Source organism: Camelus bactrianus, chromosome 1 (genome assembly GCF_048773025.1).
Source record: "Camelus bactrianus isolate YW-2024 breed Bactrian camel chromosome 1, ASM4877302v1, whole genome shotgun sequence".
Classification (NCBI taxonomy): domain Eukaryota; kingdom Metazoa; phylum Chordata; class Mammalia; order Artiodactyla; family Camelidae; genus Camelus; species Camelus bactrianus.
The window spans coordinates 120,046,739-120,065,149 of record NC_133539.1 but is presented as its reverse complement, the minus strand read 5'-3'; the positions used below and the strand labels follow the sequence as shown (position 1 = coordinate 120,065,149).

General features: G+C 37.7%; 1 protein-coding gene across 8 annotated transcripts in view; it reads right to left on the bottom strand.

Moving 5' to 3' along the window:
- ANKRD28 (ankyrin repeat domain 28) overlaps nucleotides 1-18,411 on the bottom strand; it is a 221,600-nt gene that overhangs the window by 98,304 nt on the left and 104,885 nt on the right. For 2 of the 8 annotated variants that reach the window (XM_074372006.1, XM_045524874.2), the window contains one exon: nucleotides 15,656-15,727. The exons of the other annotated variants lie outside the window; for them this stretch is intronic. In XM_074372006.1, the coding sequence (XP_074228107.1) occupies nucleotides 15,656-15,661 (6 nt within the window). In that variant the 5' untranslated portion in view covers nucleotides 15,662-15,727. Of the gene's footprint in view, nucleotides 1-15,655; nucleotides 15,728-18,411 lie in introns of those variants that run through there. 8 annotated transcript variants of the gene reach the window in all.

Here is an 18,411-nt window from a genome sequence, read left to right as displayed (position 1 = left end):
CTCTGGATACATGCCCAGGAGTAGGATTGCTGGATCATAGGGTAAGTCTATTTTTAGTCTTTTGAGGCATCTCGATACTGTTTTCCATAATGGTTGCACAAAACTACATTCCAACCAACAGTGTAGGAGGGTTCCCTTTACTCCACACCTTCTCCAGCATTTACAGTTTGTGGACTTTTGAATGATGGCCATTCTGAGTGGTGTGAGGTGGTTCCTCATTGTAGTTTTGATTTGCATTTCTCTAATAATTAATGATATTGAGCATTTTTTCATGTGCCTATAGGCCATCTGTATGTCTTCATTGGAGAATTGCTTGTTTAGATCTTCTGCCCATTTTTGGATTGGGTTTTTTTTTTCTTACTAAGTTGTATCAGATGTTCAGCACAATTTACAATAGCCAAGACACAGAAACAACCTAAATGTTCATCAACAGATAACTGAATAAAGTTGTGGTATATTTATACAATGGAATACTACTCGGCCATAAAGAAGAATAAAATAATGCAATTTGCAACAACATGGATGGACCTGAAGAATGTCATTCTAAGTGAAGTAAGCCAGAAAGAGAAAGAAAACTACCATGATATCACTTACACATGGAATCTTAAAAAAAAAAAAAAAAAAAGGCAAAAAAACTTAATTACAAAACAGAAAGAGACTCTCAGACATAGAAAACTTATGGTTACCAGGGGAGGAAAGGGGTGGGAAGGGATAAACTAGGAGTTCAAGATTTGCAGATACTAACTAATATGTATAAAATAGATAAACAACAAATTCACACTACACAGCACAGGGAATTACATTCAATATCTTGTAGCAACTTATGGTGAAAAAGAATATGAATACGAGTATATGTATGTTCACGTATGACTGAAGCATTATGCTGTAAGCCAGAAATTGACACAACATTGTAAACTGACTATACTTCAGTAAAAATACATACATGTATATATATAAAGCAAATGAGGTGGAAGCACGCCGGGGAGGGTGGGAATTAGGAAACAGCTGCTCTCTAGTGGCAGTGTGTGTGATAAGTTTTGTTTCCTCTTCCCTTTGCTGACTTTCCTTTGCTTACCCAGGATAATAGAGTGAATTGTTCTTCAGGCTGTTTTCTGGTCAGTTACTGTGTTTATTATGTGTTGTAGCTAGTGTTTATAATTCATTTCATTTATTGAGAAGGTAAGTGGCCTCACTGTGCTGGAGTACAGGATGTAGAACAGAGCTGGAAGGGTATACATACACCCACTGACTGATGATTAAAGGGAGAGCAAGATTATCACCTAGAGTCAGGTTCTGCTCCATGCAGTAAGAGATCTCCTTGTGCCACTGCAAAAAAGTCACTGTATATATTTTAAATTATGAATGCAAAATCCCTATAAGAGATAACATTTAATTCTCTACATGTAATGGATTTATCGACTAGGCCATTTAAAAAAAATGTGCACTTGATCATACTTCCAAAATGACAAGCACTGTTATCTGAAGATCTCGAGTATTTTCACCTGACCAGTATGTTATAATGATAATAAATAATAAATTAACGCTCTCACTATTACTATATATTGCATAATATGTTATCATGCTAACATATTAACCTGATGCCTTCTTTGCAAAGACCTGTATTCTGCATCCATTCTTGCCATTTTCCATTCAACCAGAACATTAAGGTTTTTAAGTAAGTACAGAGTCTCACAGGACAGACAGTATCTTCCCAGCCTTCCTTACAGTGAGGAGCTGCAGGACAAAGTTCTAACCAGCATTCTAAGCAGGGGTGCTGTGTGGCTTCCAGAAAACCTCCTAAAAGGACAGGTGGCATATCCATCCTGCTTCTTGGAACATGGATGAGTTCCATGGCCACAATCTGAAACCAAACAAGGACCAGAATCTAGGGTAGTGGAACAGAAGGCTAGAGGGCCTAGGTCCCTGAGCACTTCATGGGACAGAACTGCCATGGAAACCCTGGTCTGACTACTTCCTGACTTCTGTGTAAGAGAGAGATGAGAAGTTGTACCTTGTTTAAGTCGTGATTTTTCAGTCTCTTACTGCATGGAGCAGAACCTGACTCTAGGTGATAATCTTGCTCTCCCTTTAATCATCAGTCAGTGGGTGTATGTATACCCTTCCAGCTCTGTTCTACATCCTGTACTCCAGCACAGTGAGGCCACTTACCTTCTCAATAAATGAAATGAATTATAAACACTAGCTACAACACATAATAAACACAGTAACTGACCAGAAAACAGCCTGAAGAACAATTCACTCTATTATCCTGGGTAAGCAAAGGAAAGTCAGCAAAGGGAAGAGGAAACAAAACTTATCACACACACTGCCACTGAATCTTCAGTCACCACTGGTGGGTACTGTTACACAGTTATCTATGGGAAACGGAGGCTCAGTAAGATCCAGTCAGTCGATGACTCATCCATTCTTGTGTATTTATTCATCGTCTACTATGTGCCAGGCTTTCTGCTAGACTGAGGAAATAAAATTACGAGTAAATAGTCAATCCTTATTCTAATGAAGCTTTACACACCAATAAATATTATGTAACGGCAAACGGTGAGAAACTGTAGAAGGAAAAAAATAACCTGATTTTCAAAATGGGCTAAGAATCTAAACAGGTATCTTTCTAAAGAACTACAAATGGCCCATAGGTAGATGACAACAACAAAAGGGGCTCAGCCATCACTAATCATTACGAACATGCAAAGCAAAACCATGAGATTTCCCTCTACACCTGCTGGGACAGGTAGCATCAAAACACTGAGACAACATGGTGGGAAGATGTGGGGAAAGGGCAACCCTTGTGCACTGCTGATGGGAATGTATACTACAGCTACCATGAAAACCAGTATGGAGCTTCTTCAGAAAGTTAAGTATAAAACTACCACAGGATCCTACCATCTCATTTCCGGGTATAGACCCAAAGGAAATTAAGCAAGTTATCTCAAAGGGACTTCTGTACTCCTAGGTTCAATACAACATTATTCACAAAGCCAAGATATGGAAACAACTTAAGTGTGTACTGACAGATGAATGGATAAAGAAAATGTGGTATATGTATATATGATGGAATACTACTCAGCAGTAAAAATGAAGGCAATTGTGCCATTTCCAACAACACAGATGAACCTGGAGGATATTAAGGTAAGTGAAATAAGCCAGACACAGAAAGACAGATACTGTATGATTCTATTTGTATGTGGAATCTAAAAAAGTTGAACTCAGAGAAGGAGAGGGTAGGATGGAGGTTGCCAGAAGCCTGAGGGTGGGGAAATGGGGAGATGTTAGTCAAAGGGTACAAACTTTCAGTTTTACGATGAATAAATTCTAGGGATCCAACATACAGTATGGTGACTACGGTTAACAATACTGTACATATATTCTGAATTTACTGAAAGTAGATCTTGTGTTTTTACCACACATACACAAAATAACTACATAAAGTGATGGATTTGCACTTTTAGCTTGACTGCAGTAACCACTTCATGATGTGTATGTGTATCAAACTGTCATGTTGTACACCTTAAACACACACTCTTTCCTTGTCAATTATCCCTAAATAAAGCTGGCAGAAAAAAGACTATGCAGCCTGCATGAAGTACTCCATCATACATGAGAAAAGTAACAAGCACAAGGTAAGAATCCAAAAGACAGTAAAAGGCAGTACATATAGAAGACTAAAGAGGTATAGACTATACCTGCCACTAATTCAGTTATTGGTAAGAGGGCAGCATATGGGGGAGAGGGCAGAGCTCAGTGGTGGAGCACATGCTTAGCATGCACAAGGTCCTGGGTTCAATCCCCAGTACCTCTCTTAGATAGATAGGTAGATAGATAGATAAAATAAGCCGAACTACCTCTTCCCCACCAAAGAAAAGCTTAAAAATTTTTAAAAGAGTGCAGCACATGAATTTAATTGTAACTGATATGTAAAGATACCTTCTAATTGTCCACTCTAAAAAAAGGTGTCTTTTACAAAGCTATCTGTAACAACTTCACTGTCACTAATTTTCCCTCCTTTAATTTACTAGAAGGGTGTCTTCTCAAGAAACCAAAGGTCTACCAGCTAGAACATTTAATATCAAAACTTACTCTTGATCGTATTTCTGAGTAAAAAAATAGTTGAAACCCTAAAACTATTTAACAGTAAAACTTACAATGCAAGAATTATGGTTTAGCCATCCAAAGTGTAGATAAATGTCATCTAATAGAAATATAAAGTGAGCCTAAAATTAGGTAACCTAAAATATTTCCAGTAAACACATTTTAAAATCGTGAAACAGGTAAGATTAACTATAATATTTTGTGTAATTAAATATATCCAAAATATTTTATCAGCTTGTAATCAACATAAAGTTATCGGATATTTTACGTTTTAAACTAAGCCTTCAACATTTGCTGTGTATTTTATACTTACAGCATATCTCAATGAAAACATAGAACTTCCATTGGAAATAACTGATTTCTATTCAGATTTCATAAATTTTACAGTTGAGAATATAAATATACATGCTCAAGTTGTTTCAAACATACTTAAAAGTTTCCCAATAACTAAGACAATGAAACACAATTCAGAATTCAGTTCCTCAGTTACAGAAGCCAGCCACACTGGGCTAGTGACTATCATGTCGTACAACACCGTATTAAACCTCTAAGGACTAACTTTTCGTCCTTAAATATGCTATCTACATTACTGTCTTAAGGAAAAGAACATACTTGAGACTGTTATGGCGGCTCAGAATCACTAATATGAATACCTTTTGTTAGAATGTTCTACAGGAAAATAACCACTTTAGAGATAATGGCCTCAGTTGATGTTTCCTAAATATTTCTGCCATGACTAACTATAAAATACATTCATGGATATACAACATAAAAATACGTAAACTGTGACATCAATAACAAAGTGTAGGTAGGAAGAAGTGTACAGTTTTTGTATGAAACTAAAGTTACCAGTTCAAAATGGACTGCTATAGACCGAACAGACCAATACAGAGCATTCCGCCCAGCAGCAGCAGAATATACATTCCTCTCAGGCAAACACAGAACATTCTCGACAGCTCACATCTTAGGCCACAAAATAAATTTTAACAAATTTAAGAAGAAACTAATAATCCACAGCAGAAAGAATACTAGAAAATGTGGAAGTTAAACACACTCTTGACAACCAGTGGGTCAAAGAAGACATCAAAAAGGAAATTAAAAAATATCTTAAGACCAAAACAAAAACACATGAAATATAGTAAAAGTACTAAGAGGGAAGTTTATAGCAATAAAGCACCCACATTAAAAAAGAAAGATCTCAAACAACCTAGCTTTCCACCTCAAGGAACTAGGAAAAGAACAGAGTAAGGCCAAAGTTAGCAAAAGAAAGAAAAGAACGTAAAATTAGAGCAGAAATAAACAAGATAGAGAACAGAAAAATAGGAAGAAAATTACAAAACTGACAAACCTTTAGCAAGACTAAGAAAAAAAGGAAAACTCAGTAAAATCAGAAATGGAAGAGGAAACATTACAACTGATGCCACAGGGGGAAAAAAATACGAGAGACTACTATAAACAATTATATGCCAGCAAACTGTGCAAACTAAAAAAGGATAAGTACTTAAACACATACTGGCTAACCAAGATTGAATCATGAATAGAAAATATGAGCAGACCTATAACTAGAAAAGAGACTGCATCAGTAATCAAAACCTCCCAGCAAAGAAAAACCCAGGACCACATGGTTCTACAGCTGAATTCTACCATACATTTAAAGAAATAATGCCAATCCTTCTCAAACTCTCCCCAAAAACTGGAGGAAGAATAATTTCTAAACTCCTTTTATGAACCAGAATCACCCTGATACCAAAGCCAGATAAAGACACTGCAAGAAAATTACATGTCAATATTCCCGACGAACACAGGTGCAAAAGTCCTCCACAAAATACTAGCAAACCAGATTCAACAGCACATTAAAAGAAACATGCACCATGACTACGTGGGACTTAACTCAGGCCTGCAACCATGGTTCATCACACAAAACTCAATTAATGTGACACACAACATTAAGACAATGAAGGATAAAAAAAGACTGCAATCATATCAACAGACACAGAAAAAACGTGACAAAATTCAACACCCTTTCATGATAAAAACTTGAAACAAACTAGGAACAGAAGGAAATTATCTTAATACGGGCCATATATGAAAAGCCCACAAATTCAATGGTGAAAGATTGAAAGCTTTTCTCTAAGATCAGGAAAATGGCAAGAATGTTCACTCTTGCTACTTCTACGTAACACAGTAGTGGAATTCCTAGTCAGATCAGTTAGGCAAGAAAAACAAACGGCATTCCAATCAAAAAGGAAATAGTAAAACTGTCCCTGTTCACAGGTCTTGTGCTGCATGATCTAATGCAGAAAACCCTTAAGACTCCACAAAGGAAGTGTCAGGACTAATTAATGAATTCAGTCAAAGTGCAGGATACAAACTGAACAAAAATAAGTTTCATTTCTATACTGAAAAGGAAACTTCATAAACAATAAAATCCTTAGAAATAAACCTAACTAAGGAGGTAAAAGATGTGTAAACTGAAAATCACTAACACAGATGAAAGAAATTAAAAATGCCATTAATAAGTGGAAAGATATCCTATGTTCATGGACTGCAAGACAACACTTTAAGAAAAAAGAAAAGTGGAACAACTGAAAAATAGTGATGAAAGAAGAGCGCACAGATGCAGAAAGAGAGGGGAAGATCAGAATGCAGATGAGGCATGAAGGGAGCATCTGCACCCTTCACACAGGAGGGAGGAGTTGATGTAGGCGACTAGTAAGTGGAAGAGAAAGGATAAAGTTGAAAAGGAGTAGAGGTGGGTGTTTAGCAGTTGAAACGAGTCATGGGTTCTATGCTGGATAATAATAACAACACAGAAAAAAAGGTAGTTTCAGTACACCAGCCAGTGGTGGGATGGGGTCACTGGAGTTTGTGGTCAGAGCCAAGTGCAGATGGTCACCGGCGTAGAGGCTGTTAAACTGAGAAGCATGATGTTCGAAGTGTCGCCTGGTAAGAAATGAAGTCACCTGGACGATGGAGAGGACACGGATCCAGAGGGAACGGGGAGTGAAAGAGCCGCAGGGCCGCAGGTCGCCCAGCCAGACGGCAGGTGCCTCAGAAGGAGGACGGGTTTACAGGCAGGCAGACAGCAACATTCCCCAAGGCGTACTGGCCGCGAGCACAGGAACGGCTACACCTGAGAAGACCCCGGAGAAGCACAGACTTAGAAAACGCTGAGCTTCCGTTAAGACAGGAGAGGAACGGGCTTTCGAAGAGTGCAGGTTCAAGAGTTATGTAAGAGAACTTAAGGTCAGACTTCAATCTTGAGGAAAGTAACTATTTTCTTTAAAAAGTATGCAAGCAAAAAATTTTAACAAGCCAAATATAACAATACAGGTAGTTTTCTAGAATATATTCAACATGCCAAAAATACTGGGGGGGGGGGGGACCTATTCTATTATCAAGCACGCAGCACTGTATTTATTGTTTAAACCAGTTGGTTTAAACTGATTTATTTAAATCATTTTTTAATTTTTATTTATTTATTTACTTACTTACTTTAATCAGTATTTTTAGAAGTTAGATTATTTTCTTCACTCTTTTGATTACATCAACAAGTAGTATGAAATGAAGCAAAAATATTCATCATTCAGACTGGACTGGAAGGCCAGACTGAATTAAAGTTTTTTACATTCTGTATTTGGAAAAATATCCTATTTGATCTCTTATTAGTATAATTTTGAGCTGGAATTTATGTTAACTAGCAGCATGTCTGGCATGTGACTTAGGTTTCCTAGGCCCACGATAAATACATTCTCTGAAATATAATTACATTTTTATTTGCATTATGAACAATCTTTCAGCAACTGTTTCAAAGACAACTTAAGTCCAATATTACAAAGTAGTAGAGTAGAACATTTTTATTTTAAACAGGCTGAATTTCTGTCTTTCTTTAAAAAATAATTGAGGGAAGGTTATATGCAATTCATTCTGGTTTCTACAATGTGGTGACACTGGGGTAAATGGAGTTACCAAGATACTGTTCTTTAAAAGCTGAAGGGAGAGAATTTTCAATTTAAAATAAAATTGCTATGGTTACCCAATGTTTACCTTTATAAGCAATAATTACATGAGCCATCCAAGGAATTCCCACAAGTGCAGTAAGATCTGCAGTGCACAGTAGTTATTTCACACACAAACTGGGACTGCATACGCCACTTCCTTTGCTAAGTAGGGAAATACTAAGGAAAGTGATTCACATCTTTCTAAACCATAGAAGGGTGGAGACAAAAAAATACTAAAAGTAACTACTTTAAAATCCAAGAGATGACTCAGATAATTTACATTTTTCATACTCTTTAGTTCCCTTTATTAAAGAGTGCTATCTAAAATTTTATGAAGCAGCTTCTATTGTTGAAAAAAGGAAAGGGTGTTTCTAACGTGTTTCAAGACATGGAATTTTTTTTTTTGCATAAATAGATTTTCATGCTCTTGATAACCTTGTAAAAAGTCACTTATAACTTAATGTTATTTCAGAATAAAATGAATTCCTTTAGATGCAGTCAATTTTTAATTTCCTTAATGGGAAGAAGTCCCTGTCAGATCTGATAACAAGCCCATTCTTGGATAACTGGCTGGTTAAACCTGCTCTCACTTATTGTATTACAGGACTTTTTGGTCTGTTTTGTTCATGATCAGAACATTCAGTAATGCAAGAATACTTATGAAACTTTGCCCCAGTACAATTCTAATGTGATCCTAATATTATGAGGCCTATTAAGATATCTTAATAGGCCCATCACTACATCTTAATGGGCCTTCCATAAAGCACCTACTTTTCTGCACAACAGACTATCAAAATATGTTTGTTCTTTAACATCAGGGCTATTCCAAACTAAAATAAAACAGCATGTTACACCCAACTGGTTTAAACAATAGAGTCTTACCATAAACAAAGAGAAGTGAAATAAGGTGGCTCCAAGGTGACTGATTCAGTTACTCAATGCTTCCATGTAGGACATCTGGGCGCCTTCCAGCTTTTCCATCAGACTCAGCATGGCCCTTTGGCTAATTCTCTCCACAGTCACAAGATGACGCCTCCTATACGTCAAGGCATCATATCAGACACATACTGTTTGTCCAGCAAAAGGGGAGTTTCCTTCTGCGTCTCCCTTTTTAGGGACAAGGAAGACTTTCTCAGAAGCTACCTAAACTGACTTTCCCTGATACGTGACCAGACTTGGCTCACATGTCCCTTCCTAAACAATCACTGCTAGGCAGAGAAGATTACCACGACTGGCTTACACTGTTAGGGCTTCTCCAAGTCATGCAGGATGGAGGTGGGACACCGAACAAAACTGGGGGTCGGCAAGGAAGGAAGTGAGTGATGACCAGTGAGTAAGCAACCAGCAGTACACTATTTTCTACACAGAAAAATCAAATCTTGGCATTTTATTTCAATAGTTTAATTTTCCCACCATTATGAGTTAATTACAACACATTAGTACTGGATGATACTTTGAGGGCTCCAAAGACTTTTTTTTTTTAAGGGAAAAAAAATCAGTCATCAATAATTTATCTTGAGATAAATTTTAGGCAGTCATTTCATAAATGCTATCGACCCAAGAGAATAGTATACTTCAGAATATGAAACTATAAGATTTCACTTTGATTTTGACCAATTAAAATCAAAGTTTTATGCCAAAAATGGTTCCTATTAATCTCACTTTTCTCCTCTAGGAAAAGGAAGACTATAATTACTAGACGTGGATGAAGCCACATCCAGAGTAATGAGACCAGAACACACGCAACTCCCAGACAATGGTGGGTCTAAAAACCATGTTCTAAGTATCAATGACTCTGAAGGTGTTCTGTCTGAAAAGGAGTCACGGAGAACACGGTAGCTTTAAACTATCTGAAGTGCTATCACTGTGAAGGGATACCAAATTGCACAGTTCTAGAAATAAGAACTAGGGTCAATGAACAATAACAAGCAGGAAGGGGAACTCTGGTTCAATACACGACAGTGCTTTCAATCTGGCATTGTTGTCTGAACAGGGCTGGCTGCTCACAGAGGGCAGGGAGGAACATCCCAGGTCACCCAACTACCTACCGTTCCAGGCATTTAAGTTTGTAACAACATGCCTGCAAGATAGTTTTAAATTCCCATTTCAAGATAAATTGTGAGCTGGACAAGTCAAAATTGGAGTTCACATGGCAAAGAGGTGGAAGAAACTGGATTCTAACCCAGGCCCATCTGTCTCGGAAGCCTGGCTCGTCCCACACATCAAGAACCTAAGCTAAGTGAAATTAGCAGCTGTTAAGGAAGCCAGCGGGATTTCTGAGCTGCTGAGAGCTGAGTATCATCTGACTTGAAGTCCCTTTCAAAATTAAGATGCCAGAAATGGAAAGCAGCCCTCCCTTCCACGGTAGCAGCCCTTCCTAGCTGAAGGACACGCCCCACCTGTCCTGGCACTGGTTCCACCCAGCAGAGCTTTGAGGTAAGCAGGAGAGGTTTGATCTCTGGGCATTCCACCAGAGAGGGAAAGAGGACAGCGGAGATGGGTTCCTTCGCCCTCCTTCCAGTTCTCCCCCACAAATATCTGTATTTTCCATTTTCCCCTCTGATCGCTCATTCACTCAGTAGTCACCTACTACACCCTTCTTACACACCAGGAACCTAACCTCAGGGTCTCGGCCTTCTCATGGGAAGAGCCTGTAGGCACAGAGGGAAAAAGGATGTTTATTCAAGATATTTCCATCTTCTTAACAGACCTGACTCTACCAATTCTGACCCTTTTCTTATGTCACTCTGATTTGTCCCTCACTGCTGTCTCTGTCCCTCTTCCTTAGCCTACAGAAAACCTCTCTGCCTCCCTAACAAGCTACCACTCCATCTTCCACTTGTCTCTCCATACTGGAACCAGATCCCATGCTCAGCCACCACTCAGCTGATACTGCCCTGAGGTCACCAATGATGACCAACTGTAAATCTTCATTTTTCTCAACTACTCCAAAACACTGGGCACCAGTGATCTTATTAAACTGTCTTCTTGCCATGTCCATAAAAATTTCACCTATTTTTCTAAACCTTCTTTTTTAGTCCCTGTCATTTGGCTTTCCTTCCACCCCCTATATTTAAACACTGCTTTTCTATTCATCCCACTTTCCCTCCTCCTGGTCTACAATCTCTTCCTGGACAAGCTCATCTATTTCTATTACATAAACCATCATTTAGGTGAAACTTCCAGGTCTTTATTCCCAGTCCTAAACTCCAGACACAACTTCTGAATGCTCAATGGGCCATTTCACCTGCATATTCCATATTCTCTCAGACTTACTGTCAAAATTCAACTTTCCACCTTGAGTCCACTCCCCCAAAGTGTTCGTCTTCTGAAATTCCCAGGTTGGTTAATAGCAATGACATCACCATGTACATAGTAGCCCTGACACAAGAAGAATTATCTAGAAGCCTTCCCTTACTTTATCTCCCACTTAGTTGCCAAGTTCTAGGCATTTCACCTAAAATCTTTCTAAACTCTCTTCACCCACAATGACCTGGTTCAGATCCACTTCAGTCCTCACCTGACTTCTCAAAACCACCTCCTAACTGGTCCCTCCACTCCTGACTCTGCCTTCTCCAGCCCCATCCATCCTTGCAGCAGACATGGGTTCTCTCACAAGAATCCCTGGCTTTAGGGAGTGCTTCTGGTCCAAAGACCTACAAGGACCCAGGACTGGCCAGAGTATCACCTACTTCTAGCCAATGTTTAGTTCAGGGAGGAACACAGAACCAAAGCCAGACAGGATCTTCCTCAGGATTTTACTTTCCTGCCTAAGATTTCAGGGAAAATACTCTTTTTCTCTTGGGATTATAAGGAAATGTAAGCTAAACTGCCTGGAGGAAAGAAGAAAAGGACAGAGCTTTAAAAGGGTGAGGCTGATGGGGACTCCATCACCAAGTCCTGGATGGGGCTCTGCCGGACCATCCCTACTACCTGACCAGTCAAATTCCTTTTACATTTAAGCCACTTTGAGTTGGGATTTCTGCCATTTGTAACAAAAAATCCGGATTAACAATTCTCTATATCACCAATCACTTCTCACAGATAAAATGTTATCTGTCTGCTTTTAGTCAACTAAACTTTACTGACGCACACAACACTGGAGATACCCACCACTGTCTTGTCTTGCAGTTTCATGAATACAAACGACTTGTTCCAACAGCAAGTCAGTTCATGCAGCTGTGCCACTGCATACGCTGCTCCCGCTGCCTGGAATGCTCCCTCCCCACTGCTTGTCCACAGAACACACAGCAGGGTTGCAGCAAAGAAGGTGGGAAAATTAGGCAGGGGCCAAACCATGAAGGGCCGTGAAACACCACATTAATGCATATACATTTTAACTGCAGAATGATGATGGGGAACCCACTAAAAATGTTTAGGTCAAAAAGTGACATAATCAGATTTGTATCTTAAGTGGCCTCACTGTGGATGTGGTGTGAAGGATGACCTAAAAATGAGGTGACACTAAAGACAGAGGAAAAACAATATGCTATTGAAACAGTCAAGCCAAAGGCCACAAAGGCTGATAACAGGAATAAATTGGGACTTTTCTGGGAAAAGAATTTATCAAAAGCCTTGATCAACCTTTCGAAGTTCTTTGACTAGCATTCCTACTTGCAAGAATGGAGACATAAGGAAGTAATGTGACATCCATAAAATTTACATATCAAGATTTTACTGAAGCATCACTGATAACAAAGTATTTTTTAAAACCTACATGTTAAACTATAAAATGATTTAAAATATAGACTATATCATACAATGAACCTGAATGGTATTTAGAAACTTAATTTTTTTAAAGCATGAAACAGTGTTAAGTGGAAAACATCACACACACAATGTGATTCTAATTAAGTTAAATAATGATCAGAATATTTTTTTCTTAAAAAGCAACAACAGTAGATTAGTTAGAGCAGTGGCAGGATTATGGATACTTTGTTCTTTCTTTCGTATGTGCAGATATTTTTTTTTTCCTGAGTAACATTATTCCTGACTCAGGATTTGCTAAACTCCATCTCTACTTTACATGTAAAGGAAGTCCCAGTGGGGTTAAATGACAAAAATTCACATCCCAGTAAGTAGTAAGACTTGGTAGCAAAACCTAAATACGGCCTGGGTGGAAGACTCACTGTTAAGAAGCAAACCTATGAAGCCAAAGCCCTTCACCTGCACTCTGGGGCACCTGGGCCCTGAAAGCCGACCAAGGCTGTCGAGGCTTGAAGCCCGCCTCTAAATCCACACTTCACAAGCTGTCAAATAGCTAGCGGGGAGTAGACTCCAAGAAGGGGTCATTTAAATGCTTGTTTTTATAACTTTATTTTTATATAAACAATCTCAGCCAAGAAATAGTAGTGACAGACTAGACTGGAGAAAAGGGCTCAGAGAAAGGAGTTTGGTGACAATGATGTTCTATAGCCTGTACTTACGTTGCTTTTTAAAATACATGAATGCTTTATAGCATGAGATGACTATTTCCTTGACAGAATATCTCTACAACCTTGTCACAATCCAAAATAAGCTCTGCAGACCTAAGCATTCAATTTATTCAAGCAGGATAATGATCAAAAAGTCATTTGGTAACTAACAAAAGAGAATTGAATATAACATAAGGCGTCAATGAAAGCAGTTTGGTTAGCTACTGAGTAGGAGAAAAAGACAAAATGATCAAGGACAATTTTTAAAGCCTGAGTTATGTGAATTTTTTTTAACATTACAAATTAAGAAACTGTGATTTAGATTGCATTTAGATTACAGTACCAACCAAAAGTTCAAAACATCTAAGCTGTTTCTAAAGGTGGTGGACTGAAGATTATATTAGAAAATCTGGTCAAGTATAGCTCTTAACCATTTTGTACACAAGGACTTTTTATCTTTTTTAAAAAACTAAACTGCATATTTGATCACAAACGATGGTTATATTTCACTAGTTTTAATTTGCCTATCTATATGACCAACTATATTACTATCTTAATTTCATTGTTCTTTATGAAGAATTTAAAAATGATTCCTTCAGTAAATTTAGAAAATTTGCAGAAACCAATGCAAAAGCACCATCTAGTGGTGAAAGGTGAAAATTACAACTTATATTGCAATGATACTGCAAAAAATACTTGTATGTGTTTGACTTTACATGCTCTCCATCATATATTACCAGGAAAGAAAAATACAAATGGGCTAAGTGATATTGATGGTCTGTGTCTATTATTTGTCACTATTTTCCTAATCAAATCTTAATCTTACTATCTTGAGTTTGATATTTTTCCTTTTTCTGACTTGCCCACCCATGGCACAAATACTTGACTGAATTAAGACAGGATTATTTCCAGACTCACTCAAAACCTTTCCTGAGCCAAAGGTTAGAAAAGTTTATAAAGAACAGAAATAAGGTGTCTTGATGGGTGAATTTCCAGTGGAATTCTATTCAGCAAGGGCCATTCCAGGTAACAACAAATGAGAGGCAACCTATGTTTTGTTTTTATTAAAGTGATAGTTTGGTAGATAATCCTGAAAAGCCAGGTAAAGAATCATAATTGGTTAATTCACACGGAATTCCTAAAGAAAATTGGAATATTTAATGTGGCTGAAATTATTCCAAATTGAAGAACACAACCTAATAATGTTTTCCCAATAGTCTGCTCCCCCTCTACCAGAAGAGAGATGGATAAAACTTTTCAGCCTTCAATAACAGCTTCCTGATCACCCTCTTCTTTAAAAAAAAAAAAGTTTAATTTACCTAAAAACTGTAACAAAAACCTAACAAGGCTGATTTTTTTGTTGTTTTCAAACAACATCACATTAAGTCTACTTAATATCAAATAGTATGTATCGTAAACTATTTAACAAAAAATCTAGTAGGTTGCAGCTTGATAATGGTAAAGAAGCCAATTACTGGGCCAAAGTTTCTTCCTTTCTACACAATCTTTCAGTATGTTTGAATTTCAAACAAGACACCTAACAAACCACATCAACAATATCAAACTAGCTTATCTTGGCTTCATGGTGCCTTGAGTCTAAGACCTCCAGATTTTTTTAAACTACTTTCACTAAAAACGCAGGAGTCACTCTCCTAACTGAGGTTCCCCGGGGTGACTGGTGGCGAACAATGCTACGGTGTACACCACAAACACACAACATGGAGAACAAGCCACGAGCAAGGGGGTGCACACAGCTGGAGAAGGACCAAACATCCGGGAACACACTCCTGTTTCAGGAGAAGTAAATCTACTGCAGAACCATTATTTTCAGCTATTTAATATTCTCTTCTTCAAGTTACAACACATAGGGATCTTAGATTCTCAAACCCCCTCCCCTGAAAATCTATTTGAGTTATTAAGTAAGCTGCTACACTAAGTCTTCCATCAAATACAGCGGCCCACCACGTATCAACAAAATGTCTCTGATACAGGATTCGGGCTGACACTAAGTAATTATTCACACACATGATGTATAAAAGCAAAGTTTAAATTAGGAGGAGGCATGAACAGCAACAAACTAACAAATGACAAGCGCTGCCTCTACTACTGCAGAGACCACGGGGAAGGACCTACCATCATAGGGATTCCCACACTATTTCCTCTGGTGGAAGCAGTAGGGGTACTGTTTCAATTCCCATCTCAGGCCTGTAGCAGAAAACAGATATCAAAAGCAAGAATATGCTGACCCTGGAAATGAAGGGCTATGTTATAAAAATAACTAATACCTTGAATTATCAGATAATATTCAAAAGTCTTAGTAATTTCTAATTTAGTTTTACCCTACTATCAAGAAAGAAAATTACTAATGTGTAACTAGACAGAGTTTCTATTTTTAAAGGTTTTCTTTATATATAAACGATTTCTTACTGGATTCTGTGAAGAGACCCAAAAAGTGGGGTTAGAGTCTTATTAGAATTGCTAGCAACAAGATATTCTCATCAATGAAAAAAAATCCAAATACATTTTCTAGAACACTTACCAAGCAATTTTATGGGGATGCCTTAATCTAAAAAATTGTCCATAAAGTATGAAATATTCAATCTATGCAATCCCTTACATACTCAATTTAAAACATACTCATTTTAGAAATCCATAAATTTAAGAAATAACAATAATATCTTCCAAAGATGAACACTGGTTAATTATTTACTATATATGAACTTAAGAAAAACTTCGTGATAACATATATACTGTTTAGTAACTTGTTTCTCTCCATCTTCCTCCACTGAACAATGTGTACTTTACCCACGCTCTTAACTATTCCTCTGTAACACTTTCAATGACTATATAACATTACGTTCAAAAGTAATATCTTACTGTATTTAACCAATTTTCTAAGATTGAACATTTGGGTTGCTTCTCTTTTTTCCCTCTTACATAACCATTTTTCCAGGCACATATCCCAACAGTTATTTTTAGTGAAATGGCTTGCCTTCAAACAAGTAAAATTAGGCCTAAAGTATCCTGGAGCCTTAATTCTCAGGTACAATGACTTACAAAGACCAAATGTCAGAATTAAACTCTCTGTATAAAAGAATACTGTCAACCACATTTCTTATTAGTCCAAAAGCATCATCAGTTTTAATCACTGCTGTCATGGTGATTACTGCGATGTTCTCATGTGCATGCCCAGTAGGCTAAAAGATGTTACCCACCCTGATGGAAGGATAGCTGCAGTTCTGAGCATATTAAAATTTGTTACTTCTCCTCTTGTCAAAAAACTCTTTATGAAAAAATTAACCTTGTCAAAAAAATATTCAAGGGGCATTACTTTTACTATGTCTTCTACCATATTAATGCCACAGACATAGTAATATTATTAGTTTGCCATTTGGTGGCAGCAAACACAAAAGAAAGTAAATTTCCTGAGTACTTAACATTTTCAATATTATTACCAAGTCAAAGGTAGTCTTCCCTGACTCCCATATTTTAAACAAGGGTTTCAAATGAAAGATGTTGTTTTATAGGCATTAAGTTATATTTTCACCTTGTTATATTAATAGTCAGACTCAAAACAGTATCATAAGCAAATTCCTGATTAACAGCCTTCTGTCACTATAGCATTTACCAATACAATTTAATTGCCTCAAAAACTATGGGAATCTTTTGATGCTTATCAAGCAACAAGTAATTACAATTATCTTTCATTTGTGCTGATATTCATATATCTCATGTAAAAATTACATGCTTTTTTAACTCTAAACAAATCCAGCAAGCCTGGCCTCCTATCCCCCATGAATTATTATTCAACAATCATTTGTTAATAACTACAAATGTGCTAAGTACAAGGAATACAGCAGTGAACAAGAGTAACTGTTCCTGGCTTCATGAAGCTTACACAAAATCTCTCATACATCCCTTTTCCCAGACTTGTAAAATGGGGTGGTAAAAGGCCAGCTTGAGCCTAAATATTATATAAAATATATAAAGTACAAAAATATTGCTTCCCTCCATATATAATTTACAATTAAAAAAACACTACACAAAAAATTAGAATAAGGAAATGCAACCTAGTTTTTGCATTATGACTGCCTTAACAGCTTCCTCCTCTTCTTTTGAAATATCAACTTATTTCAAAAGGAAAAATGTTTGGTGCACTTAATGTACTATTCTGTTTACTCAACCCTCAAGATGCTAAGGGACTTATATCAAACCAAAAAAAGTACGAAGATTATCTTTTCACATGAAATTATAACACAGCAAAGTATGTCAAACTTCACGGTAACTTATCTGTAGAAATCACGAGTGAATTCAAACCAAGGATCATGAGTGGATTCAAACCAAGGCTAAAGTGTGCACATAATTCCAGATTAATCAGAGTTGAACACATCTGACAGTGTAAACACCCAGTCCCCCACAGCACGACATCTCCTCCAGCACAGGGCCACGCTCCACTCACACCAGCACACCCGGCTCCAGGACTCCGCACACCACAGCGATGAACCACTGGTTCTGCATGGACATCCCGCAGACGATGTTTGCATCTTGTCAGCAGAAGATAATTTTCACCTTCTTTTGTTTTTCTCTTTTTGTCTCAGGCAGATACAAGATGCCTCAGGTTAAAAATTAACACCAGCAATTTCACATGGTCCAGTCTAATACCAAGTATTCACAACATGACTTGCGCGGGGAGAGCACCATCTCTTATTCCCCTCAGATACTCATCTTCTAGGAAAGGAGAAAGTACCAAGTACACTGCAAAGCAGTGCAGTAAGTGCTCTGACAGAAGTTCAAGTGCTCTGTGTGTGTGTGGTGGGGGGCGGTATACACACATGATGCATTAGGAGTCACATGACACACCAGTCAATGAATGATATCACAAGTGGAGG